This window comes from Rhineura floridana, chromosome 16 (genome assembly GCF_030035675.1).
Source record: "Rhineura floridana isolate rRhiFlo1 chromosome 16, rRhiFlo1.hap2, whole genome shotgun sequence".
NCBI classification, from domain to species: domain Eukaryota; kingdom Metazoa; phylum Chordata; class Lepidosauria; order Squamata; family Rhineuridae; genus Rhineura; species Rhineura floridana.
Genome location: NC_084495.1, coordinates 10326581 through 10345931, shown reverse-complemented (window position 1 = coordinate 10345931; position 19351 = coordinate 10326581). Strand labels below are relative to the sequence as shown.

The following is a 19351-nucleotide window of genomic DNA, read 5'->3' as shown; positions in this document are numbered from 1 at the left end:
CGCCTCTGGTAAGAGTCCCATCCACCTGAGAAGTAGCAAAACAGATAAGAGAATTAGGGTGGGCCTCACGTCATCCTTGAAGAAATACCATTTATGATAAGAACAACTGTTCCTCCTCTCATGGGCTCCTTCTGGGAGGAAGGATGGGATCTAAATTAAATAAATAAATGAATGGACAACAGAGGTCTCCAAGCAGGATATACTAAAGTTGGAGTCCCAGGGAGGGGCAGAGTTTGACGCAAAGAGGGACAGTATCTGGTGCAGAACTCTGTCCTAAAGCAGCCTTAGCAGTTTTGTAATGCTTGGTAAAAGTATCTATCCTCAACAGGAAGGGAGAAGTGAAGTCTTTTGCTGAAGCTTTGGTGTTTCCTGTCTCCAAGCTATAGGAGGAACTATGCTACCTGCTTAGAAACCTGTCATCCGTGAAAGAATTCACAGTTCACTTTATTATTGTATTGTCCATTGTTTGTGTAACAATGTATTCTATGGAGACACTAAATCCAAAGCAATTTAGTAACTTTTAATCCTTTTGGATACTGACTTAATGTTTGCCTCTTCATTTTTTTTAACATTTTGGTGCTGCCCTTCACTTTTTTTTCCTCTGGCAAACTCTCAAAAGTCCTTCACTAATGTTTTCCGAGACTGATATTCACAACTAATAATAGTTTATTTAATTATACTGTTTAGTCTTTGCAGGATGGAGGAACAGGTTCAGTGTCTTCTCAGGAAGGAGTTGCTTCATACAGTTACTCACAGAAGGTAATTTCTTTGGAGGGGAAAAGTGCTATTTGCGAAGTAGTATTTGAACTCCAGTTACTCATGATGATGATGATGATGATCATTAACATTTATTACCTACCCTTCACCCAGAGGTCCCAGGGCGGGTTACAACAATTTTAAAATGCAGCATTAAAAACAAACAACCTAAAATCACAAAATAGGGTGGGTCCTAAAAATATGCGCCTCTGGTGTCAAAGGCCAAGGTAAACAGCTGCATCTTCAACATTCACCTGCTAAACTGTACAGTGAAGTTGCTAGATGCACCTTGGTGAAGAGGGAGTTCCACAACTTAGGGGCTGCCACAGATATCACCCACCCCAAGTTTCTGAGGGTGGTGGGACTAGCAAGAGGGCCCCTTTTGCTGAGAGATGGTCTGTAGGGAAGGAGACGGTCTTTCAGATATTTGGGGCCTAAGTCATTTAGGGCTTCGAACGCTAATGTGAGCACCTTGAATCGGGCCCGAAAATGAACTACAAACCAATGTAACTGTTTTAAAACATGGGTGATATGAGATCTAAAGGAAACCCTAGCCAGTAATCTGGCTGCTGCATTTTGGACCAGTTGAAGTGTTTGAGTTGTCTTAAAGGGCAGCCCCATGTAGAGTTCATTGCAATAATCCAATCTGGCATGCCCGTATCCACACACTCTTCTTTCCTGCATGGGTGGATATGTTCTTCACAAAAATGTGTCATGTTCAGTGGCTTTCATGGGTGGCAGGGAATTTCATGAATATTGTAATCTTCACTTAAATACACAGTGGCTAAGGCTTTTTCTTTTTAACAATAAAACCTTCAAGTGATGGGTTTACAGCAGCCTAGCCATTGTCCTGGACCAGGACACGCTTGGGAACAACATTCCCTAGTGTCATTCCCAGGAGCATTCCTGCCTCCACAGGGGCCACAGTGTGAACATGACAAGGTGGAATTAGCTTAAACTAGAAGTAGATCCTTCTGGTCTGTTCCTCCTGGCATGTGCCCTCGGGACAGCCCTCGGACACCCTTGTCCCCACCATGTTAAACTGTAGTTCAGTGTTGTGACCAAACCAGGTCATACCAAAAAGATTTGTTCTTGAGCTGCGTTGTATAGTCATAATCAGAGCTAGCTTTTGCAAAAAACAAGTATGTTGATCTCTCTCTCCCTCTCTCCCTCCCTCCCTCCCTCTCTCTCTGGTGATTGTTCCTTTGCAGGTTATGGTGAATTCAGCTGTTATTTCTACCTCTTCTTGTGTTAATGCTGCTCCAGTAGCAGCCTTTTCCTCCAGTTCTGCAGCTGCCACTCAAGTTAGCATCACCACAGCTTCACCACAGAATGCCATGCAACCCATTTTGGTATCCTCTTCTTCTATGGGAAGGCCAGGTAGAGTATTCGTTTTTATTTCAGTTAGATTTGAAACTCTTCCGCTTGCCCCTCCCTGCAAAGGAAAGATTAGAGTGCCTAGCAAGTTATTCTTAAAAGAACCAAGGTAACATCTGTCTCCACAAGTTTTGTATCCTTGTTTTGTCAAGCTTTTCCCAGCTAGCTAGCACTTTATAGGAGCATAGGAGGCTGCCTTACACTGAGTCACACCACCTGGGCCATCTAGTTCAGTATTGCCTATACCGACTGGCAATGGTTCACCAGGGTTTCAGGCAAGGTTCTAGTCTTGAACTGGGTCTCGTGTCCAAGCTCAACACCTCTAACTTTCAGGGTTGGCTAACCTGTGGCTCTCCATAGATTTCTGAACTACAACTCACATCAGACCCAGCCAGTGGTCATGGATGATGGGAACTGTTCATCCACATCTGAAAGGGCCACAGGTTAGATAATCCTGCTCTAGCTACTTCACCATATTTTCCCTTATCCACTGACTGCTCCTGTTACAGGAACGAATATGAAAAATCCCCTAAATTGTAGTGCATTCCCTTTGCTTCGTGGTTCTTGTCCTCCACTTTTTGGTGTGCGCATCATAACAGCGTTTTAGCCACTCAATGGTGCTTTAGTGAGGTTTTTTTCCTAGCAAGATTCAAAAGTCCATTTTCAGGGGACATAGTTACAAGTAGGCAAAATGGCTATGAATGGAGGAGTTCCTTTGTAGTTTTGCTGCCACATTTTCTGTTGTATTATTTATTTAGTGTATTTGTATGCCACTTTTCAACACCAGATGATCCCAAAGTAGCTTCCATAGCAAGAATAATACAATATAAAAACAATTCAGAACATACTACTACCACTAATAATAATAATAATAATAACAATAACAATAACAACAACAACAACAACAACAATAATAATAATAGCTATTATTATTATTAACACCACAAAATCGTTGAGATTTTTGTCTTCCTGCAGTGGTTAAGTTCATTCCCACATCTACAGAGATGCTCTGTTACCTTCATATATGCACAGAACTATCCCTGACTCCCTTGTTGTGAGAACTGTGAGTCTGTGACCTCCCAGGTTTTATGCTCTACCACTGAAAAATGTAGCTTAGTGGGAGAGCATCTCCCTTTCACGCAGAAGGTCCCAGATTCAATTTCTGCCATCTCCAGGTAGGGCTAGAAGGGATTCCTTGACTGAAACCCTGGAGAGCCACTGCCAGTCAGTGTAAACAATACTGACCTAGATGGACTCAACGTCCATAAAGCTTCCTATGTTCCTAAAAATGAAGTAGGCTTATTATGGCAATTTTTCTGGTTGTGTAGGATATGGACAGATGCTAAATTATCTCTCATGGCCTATCTAGCTCAATATTTTTCTGCTGTGACTGCCAGCGCTGTTTCAAACAAGGGAACTTGGAGATGCTGGTTGTTTAAACTGAGACCTGCTGCATGCAAGGCAGATAGTCTACCACTGAGCTACAACCCTTCCCAAGTAAGGTGCAGGGAACAGTCAAACTTGGGAAAGCAAGTGAAACTCCACCATCTGAAATGGCCTGGGCAGAAAATTCTACACATACATCTATATATATTTGACATCATAACGGGCAATGTGGCTGTTGAAGAGCAAGAGTCAGGGCCTATCTGTGTTTGCTTATTCATTTTCAGGGAATGTAAATGTAAAGTGATCACCAGTGGGTCTCTCTTACTCATCAAATGCAACAAGGCTTTAACTTTCATTTAATTCATTCAAGCATGACAAATTTTCAGTGGTTTCTATCTAGGCAGCACACTCTTATTTCATTCATTCATTCCAGGTATTTATTAACTGCTTCTCAGGGCCAGGCCCTCACAAAGCAAGGTATAGAGAGAAAATAAAACAGAAGAACACCAGGCAGAAAATGAAACATCGAATGGAAACAACTAGACACATGGGAAAAACTGGATTAGATCACCTAAACCCTCTTAAGGACAGGCAGCATCAAAAATATACTTTAAAAAAAAAGGCTTTTTTGAATGACAGAAGTGAAGTGGGTTCTAACTAGAAGGCAGCTCCACAGTGGCAGGGCCACTGCTGAGAAGGCCCTGTCCTGTTGCCTCGCCATCCTAACTGATTTTACTGGTGGGTGCACAAGATCAGGTACAGATCTTAGATCATGGACAAGGTTATATGGGTGCAAGCAGCCCTTCAGGTAACCCAGTCCCAAACAGTCTAGGGCGTTAAAGTATATTATTATGTGTACAAATGTTAGAATCTGCTTTATGGACTTCAGTGCTTTAGAAACCATGACTTGATTCTTTTTTTTTAAATAGTTGTGATTCCTTCAGTGCCATACCCGTACCAGTCACTCCCTCTTCCTCCTATCAGTGATGTGGGGGACAATGGAGCTGCTCCTCCTCCTTACTCCTGTGATCCCAATGGTAGCGACCTGCCTAGAGGTAAGAAACCAGTTTGTCTTGAGTGTGGGAATACTTTTAGGTGGGATTTTTGAAGAATTTGTTCTTTGTGAGTTCTGAAATGAAGAGAACTAGTCCTAACCCTCTAGACTAGGGATGAAATGATCTATCAATTTCAGTGTACTCATTTTCTCATTTTTTTCCAATCTAAAATTCAGTTTTCCACATTTTTTAAAAAAGTCATGATAATTTTCCAGGAGCTCAGTGAGAATTTCTCCTAATCACTTTCTCGTAGGCAGTTTTGAGTAATGTACACATTTTTGCAAGCAGTTTCTCATCACATAATGCATTTTTGTATTTTATCACTCATATTCATTTTCATGCACACTTTCCCCTAACATCAGCATTTTTGTAATCTTTGGTTGGTTGGCAAACTGCATTGCAAAATTCGCATAAGTGTGAATTTCAAAGGATGGCTGCGTTTCAGTTGTCATATCATTTCAGAAACTGGTTTTTTTTTAGGTTTGGCTTGAATTGCAAACTGAATAAAAGTATCCCCATCTCTACTCCAAACTGAGTGCATTTGAACTTAGTTATCCACTAGCGTTTGCACTTCCGGAATGTTCAGATGCAGTAAGAAAACATATTAAATATATATTTAGAAGTGGATATTTTGAGAAAAAAATACATTAAAAATTATGCAGTTAAGGGCAAATTTTCATATCGGTTTTTTTTGGGGGGGGAGAGAATTCACAGATCATTGTGAACATGAGACATCATGGAATTATGGATGAATGCATGCAGAAGTAGTATGGACCAGAAATAGACTGATTTACTATGCCTAGAGGCAGCTTGCCTCGAATGATTAGGTTCCTCCTTCTCCCCAAACTCACAGAATAAAGGGAAAAGCAGGAGCTGGATGATGTCTTCCCTGCGAAGCCAGATTTGCAGTTTTGAATGGGTTGTCTGAGGTTGGAGATGTAATTTGGCTAAAAACTAAAGAACTGCAGGGGATAGGGGCTGTCTCCAGGAATCGGATGTAGTTATAGAATTGCAGTCTGCTGTAGGAGTGCCCATTTGTATCTAATATGCTCTGCTTCTGTACTTGTAAACAAACTGAATATTATACACCATAACTGTCCAGTGTTCTCTAGAACTTCTCACCCCTCAGAAATAGGGAGCACATTAACCATAAGACTCCCCATCCATGTTTGGTGGTGGTGGTTGTTATGTGCCCTCAAGTCGATTACAACTTATGGCAACCCCATGAATCAGAGACCTCCAAGAGCAGCTGTCACGAACCACCCCGTTCAGATCTTGTAAGTTGGTTACAGAAGCTTGCTAGTAGCTTTCTTCTGCTGGCTGTGGAATATTTCCTCAAGGGAGTACAATACCACAGTTTAGCAAAGCTTGGTTTCTGGATCCAGGGCTGAGGTGCAAGCACCCTTCCCAAAAGCAGTACCACTAGACTTGCATATTGCAATTTATGTCAGATTTATTTCTCATAGGGAAAAAACAAACTGGTTAAACAAAATGTGGAGTAAGAAGCTGCTTTGGGTATGTTTGACAAAAGCACCCAACAATCCAGACAGTTTTTGTGTTTGTCACTGAGATTATCTATTTACTGGGTATATGCTAAATAGACCCATTGAGTTAGGCAACATAAGTGTGTTGGTATCAAGTGTGAGTATGATTAACATTGGCTATCATCCATTTTTTTCAAACACTGTAAAAAGCCTAAGGTAGTTACAGTGGATATTCCAGCAAGAGAGAAAGATCTCTTAAATTAGCTAGCATCCCAAATCTATCATTTTCAGCTTGTCGATTTTTGTGTACTTTAATGAGCCATTTTCTAATTACTGTTGAAGCAGGCCTCCAGAGCTGACCAAAGAATATCTTTGTGGCTCTTAAAAGATTTTGCAGTAACATTTTGACTTTGATTATTATCTTCCAGATAGTTCAATATTAAATTTAACAAATGAAACAAATCAAATAATTCCATTTGTCACTCATAATTGAGAAAATAATGTGTCACCTGAATCCAGTAAGACTGAATATGCAGGCATCTCTGTCAAAGACGGAAGAAATCAGAATTAATGACAGATTTAAAAGTTCTAGCTGTGTTTAAAGGCCTTATTTAACCTTGCTAGTTGTATGCCAGTAGTACCATAGTTTATCTTAAGACTCCCTTAAAGACAAGACATAATAAAATTTCCTTAATTGAGTTATACATTTTGCACCAGATTGTGTCCATTAAAGTAGTTCCCAAATTGCTGGCCCAGACTTATTTCAGAGTCCCCTTTTACATCTCCATCTTCAGGTTAATTTATACTTTTGGGTCATCCTACCCTTCTTCCCTGTACACTTACCCATTAATTGCTCAGATAAGCTTCCTAAACACTTCCCTATTCTTGTAAAATAATTCACCTAGTGGAAATTATTTCACTTCCCACACAACCCCTCACTTTTCAGTTGCTTATGCATGTGAAGAGGATGGGAACTGGAGTTGCTGATGTATCTGTCCACAGCTTGTTATCCCTATTCTTATCAAGCTCCTCCTTTCACCTGCTAAGTAGCCTTGGGACAGGTCCACACCATACATTTAAAGCACAGCCAACATACATTTGAAGCATGTGGCATTCCTCAAAGAATCAAGGGAAATGTAGTGTATTAAGGGTGCTGGGCAGTGGAGGCTGGTGACTTGTGTATGTGAGGCAGTGAGTCCGCTAGGGGTTTTAGTCTGAACTTCCAAGGAGCTATCCAAGGTGCTGCCCTACTGACATCAGAGCCACCAGCCTCCACTGGTGCTGGTAGTGTGTAGATTTGTAAGGCGGAAACCTTCACTAGAAAAGACAATAATTCTGAGAAAAACAGAAGGGAGTAGAAAAAGAGGAAGACCAAACAAGAGATGGATTGATTCCATAAAGGAAGCCACAGACCTGAACTTGCAAGATCTGAACAGGGTGGTTTATAATAGATGCTCTTGGAGGTCACCGATTCGTAATCGACTTGAAGGCATATAACAACAACAAAGGGGGAAACCACAGTTCCCCAGATTCTTTGAGGGAAATCAAGTGTTTTAAGTATGTATGGTGGATGTGCTTTAAATGTATGGTGTGGATATGCTATGATGCATGTCAGTCTGACAGGAGCCAAGGTGGAGTGTAATAGGAAGGCAGCTGAGAAACTTTAACCTGAGCTTTGCATAAAGCAGGTATGGGCAACTTGTGGCTCTCCAGACACTGCTGAACTGCAACTCGCATCATCCCTGCCCATTGTCCATGCTGGGAGTTGTAGCTCAGGAAAGTTCCCCCCTCCTCTCCTACAACTTGCGCACATGCTTAGTCCCAAGATAATGCTAGGAAGAGAACCCAGGCTTGGAAAATAGTATGCAAAGAGCCCTCTACAAATATTTTAAGTGGAAAGAAAAGCTGCCAGGCCCTTCAGCCACTCCGTTAACATGATGAGAGTACAATCCTCCCTGCCCCCCACATCACCCCTGTCCTACAAATTACTCTTGAAGTTCTGCCCATCTACCTTACCCTTTTCAGAGTGATGTTGGGGTCCATTGTGAAGATTCAGCACAGAACTTGCAATGGGTTCCCACAATTTTGGGCACTGCTTAGCGTAACAGTGAGTGATACCCTTTGTTTAGTTTAACAATATTTATATACTGCTTTTAAGCAGTTTACAAAACCTCTAAGCAGTTTACAAAAAAAATTATCAATAAAAACAAGTAATTAAAAATGTCTTTCAAATGACTAAAAACAACAGACTAAAAAGATTAGAACACATCTATATGGATAGGCTTGCCTAAACAAAAATGTTTTAAGCATGCACCAAAGAGTCTAACAAAGGCATCTGCCTGATGCCAATAGGCACAGTTCCAATGCATAAGTGCTGCAACACTAAAAGAAAGATTTCTTACAAGCATGGAACGAGTATTATGTGACATCTACAACAGTGCCAGTTCCGCAGATTGAAGTAGTCGAGTAAGTGCATGTGGGTAAGGCAGTCCCGCAAGTAAACTGGTCCCAAGCTGTTAAAGGCTTTATGTACTAACAGTACCATCTTGAACCTGGCTCAGTGACAAATTGGCAGCCAGTGCCGATCTCATAGCAGAGCTGTTATATGCTAACAGGGCCTCACTCCTGCCAGCAATAGTGCTGCAGCATTCTGCACTAACTGCAGCTTCTGGATCAGGTGCAAGGGAAGCCCCACATGGATTGCAGTAATCCAGTCATGGAGTCCCCAGTGCCTGGACTACTGTGGTCATGCTCTCCTGGTCCAGGAATGGTGGCAGTTGTCATACCAAGTGCAGCTTGTTTGCCTACCTCTTTTTGCACAATGCTGGCAGGCGGCATAGCTCCATTCCTGTGCAGAAGCAACAACTGGAACTGTGAGGGAGAGGCTGGGCAGTGCAGTCATCATTTCCCTTTTCTGCTTCCCCAGTTCACTTTTCTTCAAATGTGTGCTTGCCTGTCTGTATGTGCGCAGGGTTTTTTTTTTGCCTGTCTTCCATTGTGTTTCTGCAAAACTTTAGGGCTCTGCTGACCTTGTAGATGCAGCCTAACATTTAGGCTACATAAGAAGCTGCTGTATATAGAGTCAGACCATTGTCTGTCTAGCTCAGTATTGCCTGCCCTGACTGGCAGCGGCTCTTCAAGGTTTCAGGCAGGAGTCACCCTCAGATCTACCTGAAAATGCTGGGAATTGAACCTGGGACTTTCTGCATGCAAAGCAGTAGCTCTATCAATGAGCAACAGTTCTTCTCCCTACAAAGCCATCAGCATACAGTCCATATTATATAGAGTGGTTCAACAATATTTAGCCAGTCTGTTCGTAGTAAATGGTTGTGAATAAACTAATCTAATTTAAATTTTTTATACAGGGAATTATGAAAGCCCTTGAGTCCTTTCTACTTGGGCAGTGGATATATCATGGAATAGTAAGAGTTGGAAGGGTTTTGTAAGGCCACTGAGTCCAACCCCTTGCTCAATGCAGGAATCCAAGTTGAAGCATACTCATAAAATAGTAGAGTAAGAGTTCTTTTGCTTCCACTCATTCCTCATCTAGAGGTAGACCCAGAGCAGGATTACTTTGTCTTGAAAGATCCTTTCTTTTTTTCATTTCATTACTTTTATATCCCACTATTCTTCCACTAAGATCACAGTGGCATATGTGGTTCCTTCCTTTTATCCTTACAAATAACCCTGTGAGGTTGGGCTGAGAGAGTATGTATTTGGCTCAAGGTCACCCAGCAAGCTTCATGGCTAAGTAGGGATTTGAGCCTGGGTCTTCCCAGTTGTAGTCTGACACTTTGGCTGCTGCACCACACTGGATCTCTGATTTATTTGTTCACCTGTTAACATAGCTGGGGAGGAAATCTAATCACTATGTCCTCTTTTCAGACCCAAAGATCTTGCAGTACTACTTTAATTTGGGTTTGCAGGTAAGTGTTTTATTTTAAATACTTTTATGCCATTCCTTTCCTTAAAATCACAAACCAGTGCAATTTCAGGTCTTTTCAGAAGGCAGTTCTGGTCAACTGTCTAAGGTAGTGGTCCCCAAATGTCCCCCCCCCCGGGACCACTTGAAAATTGCTGAGGGTCTTGATGGACCACTTAATGTTTTTTCTTTGCCTGCTATAGCAATGGTAATGTGCTATGCTAGATGCTGTACAAGTTTAACTGTTTTTTATTGCTTTTGTTTCTTACATTGCATTACGGTACAATGAAATACAATATGAGAAATAAAAGAAGCAATAAAAGAGTTAAAAATCAAAGAACATCTCGCATCAGCATTACCATTGCTACAATGGGCAGAAAAAAATCATTAAGTGGCTCGTCAAGATGAATATTTAATGTGGACACTCCACAGACCACCTGAACAAAGTTCACGGACTCCTGGTAGTCCATGGACCACAGTTTGGGAACCGCTGGTCTAGGGGGTTGGAGAAATGTCAGCTCTTGGTGGATCACAATAATGTTTGTGTAGAGTCTAGGTATTCTGACAGGGTCATCTTGGCTCAGAGCTAACCTAGCTATTTGGGGAAAGATCTGTCTGGAATCTTGGTTCTTCATCAAACATCAAAAGCAGGGGCATGGGACCTTTTCCAGCCAAGGGCCACATTTCCTGATGAGTAAATTTCCAAGGGCCACGTACCAGTGGGAAAAGTGGGCAGAGTAGTTTACAAGTTTTGCGTTCGTGCTGCTCCGCCCAGGTAAGCAAGAATGCATTGCGGTAATCCAACTGTAGTTACTAGAGCATGAATAACTGTAGCAAGACTACTTTTGACCAGCTAGGGTTGCAGTTGGCGTGTTGGCCTAAGCTGGTTAAAAAAAGCACTCCTAGCTGCAGAGGCATCTTGTGCCTCCAAGACTATGCTGCTTTAGGGGGAATGCAACCCCCTAAAGAGTACCCATTTTGTCTGGACAAAATGTGTTCATTGACTCATCTAATCCATTATCATATGCAAGCACTCATTTGGCACACAAAGCACAGAAGATGTAGTGTTTGATATTGCTTAGCAGCATTTATTTCTTCATTTATTGCCTTAGAAACAGCAAAATGACTGAACTGACATTTACTCAGATGGGAAAAATCATGGAATACAATTGAGGGATCTTCCCTTGTAGCCCAAACCAATAAGGAAGAACTTGGCTGTTGTGTTTTCCAGGCCAAATAAAATTTACAACATAGAACAGAACTTGCTGGCAAAAATCTTAGTAGCTGTTGCATCAAGTTAGCCTGCAGTAACACATCTATCTAAAATTTGCTTTTCTTGTTTCAAACCTTCCAAGTATTACCACCAGACCTGTTGGAATCCCATGATGTATGTGCAGCAAGTACCACCATCCCCTCACATGGAGGCTTTCCAAGCATACACAGAGCCTGTCCCTGTAGTAGATCCATCAGTATCTTCTGCATATGCTGAAGTAGGGAGGAGCGATATTCACCAAATCCCTGTGGACAACTCTGCAAATGGTCAGTATATGCAAACTAAACCCTTTACATATGCACGCAGTGATGCAGAAGAGGGCCTGACATTGCTCATTTGGCACAGTGCATTCAGTTCCTTTTGTTAAAAAAGCTATTCTTAAATGTATGTGGGTGTTTGTGGCTTCAGTTCCTCATTGAATCAGACTTGCCAAGAAAGTGTGAATGAAGTATATTTGCCTTCATGCATACTGAATCAATTTTCTTTTTCAACTGTGCAAGCAAGTCAGCGTGTTGTAGGCATGTTTACCATCACCTTGGCAGGACAGTGTCCCTGGAAAACTGGCTTAAAATGGAATGTTGTAGTTACTGTAGGACAAGGGAGGGGGCCTTTTTCATCCTGAGGGCTGTATGCCAATGGTGGGTGGGGCAATAATGGATGTGACTCTTTGTACATTAGGCTACATTCCAGCCATGCAAAAGTCTTTGGTTTCTACACTCTGTCATGTGCACATACCTCTTCCATCCAGGCAAGCAAAAGTCTTTATCACAATTCAAGCCAGGCAAAAGCTCATGAGGAGGGTGTAGAAAGGGCTAGTGAGGGGGTATAGCCTGGAAAGAACTCCCAGAGCCACATTTGGACCCTGACCTAAGATTTTCCACCCAGCTCTTGCATTGCCACTGGTCTGAGTAAACCCAAGATGTAAATTAGTAACGCTAATGTATACTTAGAGCAGTAAGACTATTAATAACTATTAGAAGCAGTTACTTTAATTAGAGGCCCACTTGGATTATCCAGTTACAACTCTGCCAGTTTCTAATTTCGAAATTCATGACTTCCAAAAGACTATCCATATCTTTCCCCATTTGGAGGAGAAAACAGCTTTTTTTCTTTTCTTTCTTTCTTTTTTTTTTGATAAAGAGAAATAGCCTGGTGGGGGAGAGATAAATCTCCCTCCCTAACTTCCACTTCAGGAAAACATTCATGCAATTGGGCAACACTTGTAATTGATCCAAACAGATCACTCTTAATGTATCTTGAGGGAAATGTGTGCAACTATAAGTACTTGGAGCCATTCAGTCATTTGAGTGAATGGGTTAGGTATTAGCTTTATATTTCTTTTTAGTAACAGCAATCTAATTTTGTGGTTTTGCATAAGTTATGTGTGTAATAAAGTCTGTGCCTTGCTTTGCTTTTACTATTAGTCATTATGCAAATTCACATTTTGGCAGGAATGTTACTACTGTGGTTATTGAAGTTTATCAGCTATGCAAATTACAATATATGGTGCATAGGGCTACAAGCTTGAATCAGTAGATAAATCCACCAAATTTAACTGATTGATCAGGGCATATTTTAATTTAAATGAGAGTTAAGGGCTTGTCTGTCTTGTCTTCCCCCTCAGTTTTTTAAAAGCTATTTAAGGGATGTTAAAAAAAACAACCCTCTATCAATGGCTTGTAGTTTTTGTTAAAGCGCAAGATCCCACAATTCCCTGCAGTAGCTCAACTATGCAACTTTTATTGAGGTTTTGTTAACATGCAAATATATTTAAATTTGTTTTATCAGTTGACAGCTCTGGTGACATAATTAAAATAGATACTCTTTCAATGGCTTCTTTTTTTAAAAAAAAAAGTTTGAGAAATACTGTTCAGTTAGTATATATAATATTACCCACCTCTTTATCCATTTCAGAGCCACCAGCTCCTTCCCACGGTGCAGTCTATTACCCAGTAGTAACGGATCCCTACAGTCAGCAGCCTCTACCCAGATATGATGCTTGTGTTCCTCTGGTGCATGCCTATCACTGTGTTAGCCCTTGGTATCCAGTAAACCCTTCCTATGGGAATGCTGCACAGATCCACAGTGCTGTGAATCCTGGTCACTTCCATCAAGTCGGGTATGTTACCTCATCAAATCCTGCACCGACTCAAAATATGTAGATCAAGAATGACTGAATTACTTAAAAGCATTCCTGATTTTGCTTGCTTTGTCTTACAGTTTCATTTATGAATATAATGGTTGGAAAGATACGGTTTTTGTTTTGTTTTTCATGTTTTATATAAACATTGATTTGTATTTATGGTGGGGGGAAGTTAATATTTTAGTAATATGTATATAAAACACTGTAACATTAAACTTATATATGTATATCAGATGCTTATGCAGCAAGACAAACCCATGTGTACAATGAGTAAGAAGAGATGGTTATATCAGTGGTATTAATGGCATTTTCTGTGTGTGTTAATACAATGCATGTAAATATTGGTTAAATAACACTAATCCCTTCTCCTATTCCACCAGCGACAATATAATTCTGGAATCTCCTTTCCCCCTTCATCAAGAAATTAAAAAAGCAAGGGAATAAAGCTTGAGTGTGAGGGTTCTGAAGCCAGTAATGGTTGCTAGTGCAATCGCTTCTTAACCAAAGTGTAACTAACCTAACATGTTAATCTTTGTAAACAACCTATTGAATACACTCAACTTGTAATGTGGTCCTGAAGTGGTATTTGAAGATGGGAAACTTTTGGTTTTGTTCTGTACTGCAATTGTAGACTAATTAAGTTTTGTAAAAAAAAATCACTGCACAAAACATTGTAAGAATGGTTGGGGTATAATTTGCACCAAATAAAAGCAAGCTTAACACCATCTAGTCTTTGCTGTCTATGTCCCACTGAATGAAGAAGCCAGGAAGAGATAGATGCAACTGAGCTTTCTGAATGTTGAAAAAGAGAAGAGGGATTAGGGATGGGTGAATCTATCAACTTCATTTTCTCTGTTTTCCAGTCATAAATTCAGTTCACATTTTCACATCGGTTAGCAATTTTGTTTCAAAAATTCTTCATGAAAATTCATGAACATACATATTTTTGCAAAGTGCATATCCCTAATGCACTTTTTGCATGTTTTCACTAATATATGCATTTTTGTACACATAACGTGGCTAGAGAATTGCATTGCTAAATGCAGGGAGGTGTGAATTTCAAAGGATGGCTGTGTTTTGGTTCACATGTTTTGGAAATTGTGAATTAGGCAGGTTTGCCTTTAAATGTGAACTAAATTGAACCTCCCCACCCTCAGCCTTCTTATTTTAGGAGGCCATGAAGTAAATGGAGTGACAACAAGACTCACGTCAGCTTTGTTTTACAGTTTTTGGAATGAGATCAAATATGCAACAAAGCTTTCATATTTATAGTTTTATTGCACTGTTCTGGATAAAACACAGAATTGCCTCTGTGCAGCTTTCCATGAAGAATCTTTGCACTGATTTGGACTTCGCAGGAGGATCCCTCCGCCTGTGCAGCTCTGAGACGGGCTCCCATCTTGGATGAAACTTTTTCAGCCTTAAATCCAGTCAGAAGGGTTTTTTTTGACTGGGGATAATTTCTTCCGGATAAGGAAGAAACGTGAGATTTCCCACACAGCTTTGTTGTGGTTGTGGGAGACTGGAATTTGTCAGAATCGTCTGTGAAAGAAGGTCTTCCAGCAGCTCGGACAGAACGAGGATTTATAGCCAGCTCAGCTGAATAAGTGACCCGTTTTTCCCCCCTTTTTTTAAAAAATGGACTAACAGGCAAGCATCCTCCTGTCTATGCTTATCACTTTCTTATCTATACAGCTAAAGAGATTTGTCAAAGGATCAGCAATTAAGAAAACCTGGGTGAGCCAAAACTTTCCTTCTTTTTTACTCACGGAACTAAGGGGGAGGAAAATAAAAATAGCCTATCTTTTTCCTATTGCAAAAAGCTGACATGGAAAATGGCATTGTAAAGATTACAACGGATGAGGGGTTTCTGATTGGAAGAGAAAAGAAAAATCTTTTTGATTTGTAAGACTTCTGTGTAATATATGTCTGGGACTTTTTTCTGATCTACTTTTTCTTTTTTTGACGAATCTGCTCATTCTCGTTGCTACTAGTCATTAGGACGCTGTGAACTAAAGCTGTTTTTGCACTTCTGGGCATATAAGAGATAAGGGCTGTCTAGAGTGTGACGCCAGTTGGTTTGAAAGATTAACTCCTTTATAACTGGATAAAGAAATAAACTGCTGTTTGCTTGGGACATTGAAAATTGAAGGAGTTTAGTTCCTTTGGCTTTAAGAATGACAGTTAAGAAGATCATGGATGTACAAGAAGGGACTTTATCTTTAGACATGTTTCAGAAAATAATGAATGGGATTAAGTCAATAAAACAAGAATTGAGAAATAATAGACAAGCATGGAGAATTGAATTTGATGAAATGAGACAGGAGCTGAAAGAAATTCAGGATTCTATGAGAAAGGAGAATAAAGATAGATCTGGAAAACCAAAAAAGGATGAAAGAAATTAAAGGCAAGGTTCAAATTATGGAGATTGGATTAAATATGGACATGGAAAAAGATTTGGATTTCCTGGTTGTGATGGATCCTGGAGACAAATATTATGGTTTGGAAATCAGCGCTGTCCCTGAAGGAATTGAAGAGATTGGAGATAAAGATATTATCGGTTCAAAAAAAATCCTGTACTGGAAGGATTTGATGGAACTTGAAATGGAGAAAGTTAACAGAATTAATCCCTGTTTTGTGTTAATGGAAAAATCTTCAAGAGATGTGCTAGTGTATCATGTAAAAAAGAGGAACAGAGATGCGGCTTTGCAACAAAACTTCAGTGATACGTTCGGAATTGATGGCAAGAAAATATCTGTGATAAAGGAAATTCCTATCAGACTTTTATTATATGACTGTGACAGCAAGATTATTGGGTGCGTAAAGATGGAAGATGGAACCAATATGGATAATGGAAGAAGAGCGATTTGAAATTACTGGACTTAGTGGACTTGATGAGTTGGATTAATTGACATGTTTATTTAGAAAAAAAATTGATGGACATATATCTCAAACATTGGAAACTTCTCTTTGACTTTTTGTGGAAGAATGAAATGATATGATAATGAGATTTGAAACCAATTAAGATAACCGCTGGAGGAAGGTGATTTTATAATCTATTAAGAGACAGGCTTGTTATATATTATAGATTTATAGCTGAACTACGACAAATTGGAAGTCAATATTTTTATTTTTTTATTGTATTAGTTATTGATTTGTGTGTTTTTTCTTTTTGTATAGTTTTGGTTTTGAAAATCTGAATAAAATTAATTGAAAAAAAAGAATCTTTGCACTGATTTAAATGACTGCAGATATGTAAGATACTTGGCTATGTGGTGTTTTATGTCTTCAGATTTTAAACCAGGTCCGCAGTCCCAGGCCAGGCAGCTATGGGAAGCACATTGTTCTTTCCTTTGAGGGGGGAAGCAAGCTCCTTGCAGCTGCTTCTCTGGGCTGTGGATGGGGAGCCATTTTGGTCTTGCCTTTGCTGCAAAGTTCTTCCTGGGAGATGGGGAGTGCTGTACAGCCTTCCAGTGCTCCATAGTCACCTGGCCAGTGGCAAAGGCCAGGGCATATTTTCTTTCAGAGCAGTGCCTGCTCTTGACATTTACAATTAAGCTGAAATGGAAATGGACTGCCTTCAAGTCAATCCTGACTTATGGCGACCCTATGAATGGGGTTTTCATGGTAAGCAGCATTCAGAGGTGGTTTACAATTGCTGAGGCAGTGACTGGCCCCAGGTCACCCAGTGAACTTCATGGCTGTGTGGGGATTTGAACTCTCGTCTCCCAGGTCCTAGTCCAACCACTACACCACACTGGCTAAACTATACATTTTATTTCTGTTTTTATTATCATTAGTCATATCCCACCTTTCCTACAAGCAGCTCAAGGTGGCATACATGATTCCCTCCCATTATATCCTCATAACTCTGTGAGGTAGGTTAGGTTAAGAGACAGTGACTGGCCCAAGGTCATCCTGTGAGCATGGCTGAGTGGGGATTTGGACCCTGGTCTCCCATGTCCCAGTCCAACACCCTAACCCATTATAGCACACTTGCACACATTTTATACACATTGATTTTACAACGCTATATTTAGGAGCATATGCAGTTTGCAATGTTCACTAAAAACAGTAGTTAATATGCACCAGTCTAACAAGGTTATTCATGAAAAAGCTTGTGGGGGGTCTGCGTGGCCTTTAACAATATTATGTCTCAAATAGAGGTGAACATTTTGATTTAGGATTACGAAAGAATTGAACTTTGCCGCCTTGCTCTTGAAATTCTGTGCAGAGGGCACATTTCTTATTATAAATGTGTGAAAAGGTGAGAGCTTAGGCCATTCCCTTTGGGCCTGCCAGAAGGAAAACCAAACCGTTAAATTTCTACCACCTTTCTTCTTTGGATCAATAGATTGTAGCTTCTCCCATACCGTATTCAAGAGACAGAATGAACAAAACCAGACATCTTTTTAGGTGGGGATTTTATCTCAATTGAAAGAAACAAGTGGGACCTGCAAAATGTAGCCAGCCAGCTAACCTCGCCCCCTTACCCAGTACTCCATTACATTCTCTCCCCCTTCAGCTGTCAGCAAGCATTCCATGACCATTCAGCATGCTCAGTTGTGCTGTCATTTTAGGGTTATGACAAGCCAACTGCTAACTCCCTCTTGCGTGTAGATGGCACCGTTTTTTGGCTACAGTCTCAGAATGAGTCAACTATTAGATCATTCACTAATAGGCAAATAAATGCTTGTGGTTTAAGAACATACCTATAGCCAACAGATATTTCTATCAAACTTTAAAAAGCAGGAAAGTTGGGCAGCTATAGTGAATGCATCAGGGGAGCAGGAGACCTGACTTCCTCTCTGAGATATTGGACTGCCCTACCGATTTGTAGAAATGCAAACACAATTTTTGTTGGTCTTTCATAGTCCAATCCACTTTCTGTGTAGCTTAGAAGAATTTGGTAATGTGCCTATGAGCATATGATGAGTTGGTGGCAACATCTGCAATCAGTCCAAATAACAGAAACAAGACGTGCTGTGCTGCTCTTGTTTTAACAGGGAGAGAGTGTGATGTCCCTGTATTTTAATATCTGTAAATATGGTAAGTACGGGTTTATTAAGTGATATGAGAGGAGGAGGCTGGAGTGCAGCTGGAGGAAAACTCCCAGTAGATACAACTATGCTTTGGTAAGTGCCACCAATAAGTTGTATACAAAAGCGGTAAGGACAGCAAAGAAGCTCTATTTTGCTGCCTCTATTAGATCATCTTTATGCTGCCCAGCGGAGCTTTTTAAAGTCGTGCGAGGGCTCTTACACTCTGGCCCCCACGATACTATGGAAACATCTGAGACCCGCTGCAACGAAATTGCTGGACACTTTCAAGATAAGATCGCATGTATCCGCAGGGACCTTGACTCTGATGTTGTGACAGATGAATCCATTGAAGTGTCCGGAGCATGGCCTTGTCCTTCTTTATTGGATGAGTTTCAGTTGGTGCAGCTCGAGGAAGTGGACAAGGTGCTTGGAATGGTTCGGGCAACCACGTCTGTTCTGGATCCTTGCCCATCTTGGCTAATGAAAGCTAGCAGGGCTGGGCCCACCGGTTGGGCCAAGGAAGTGGTTAACGCCTCCTTGAGGGAGGGAGTAGTCCCTGGTAGCCTCAAGGAGGCAGTAGTGAGACCTCTTTTAAAGAAACCCTCCTTGGACCCAGATAATTTGAATAACTATAGACCGGTGGCGAATGTCCCTTTTTTGGGCAAGGTTTTGGAGCGGGTGGTTGCCAGCCAACTCCAGGCGCTCTTGGATGAAACCGATTATCTAGATCCGTTTCAATCCGGTTTCAGGCCCGGTTTTGGCACCGAAACAGCCTTGGTCGCCCTGTATGATGACCTTTGTTGGGAGAGGGACAGGGGGAGTGTGACTCTGTTGATTCTCCTTGATTTCTCAGCGGCGTTTGATACCATCGACCATGGTATCCTTCTGTGGAGACTCGCGGAGTTGGGTGTTG

The 19351-nt window shown here is 40.9% G+C and overlaps 1 protein-coding gene across 1 annotated transcript in view; it reads left to right on the top strand.

Annotated features, from left to right (window-relative positions):
- ALG13 (ALG13 UDP-N-acetylglucosaminyltransferase subunit) overlaps positions 1-14106 on the top strand; it is an 88942-nt gene extending 74836 nt beyond the window's left edge. The window contains exons 27-32 of the mRNA XM_061599042.1: positions 688-759; positions 1968-2136; positions 4449-4574; positions 9944-9984; positions 11336-11519; positions 13168-14106. Coding sequence (XP_061455026.1) covers positions 688-759; positions 1968-2136; positions 4449-4574; positions 9944-9984; positions 11336-11519; positions 13168-13415 — 840 coding nt within the window. The 3' untranslated portion in view covers positions 13416-14106. The remainder of the gene's footprint in view (positions 1-687; positions 760-1967; positions 2137-4448; positions 4575-9943; positions 9985-11335; positions 11520-13167) is intronic.
- The last annotated feature ends 5245 nt before the right edge of the window (positions 14107-19351 follow it).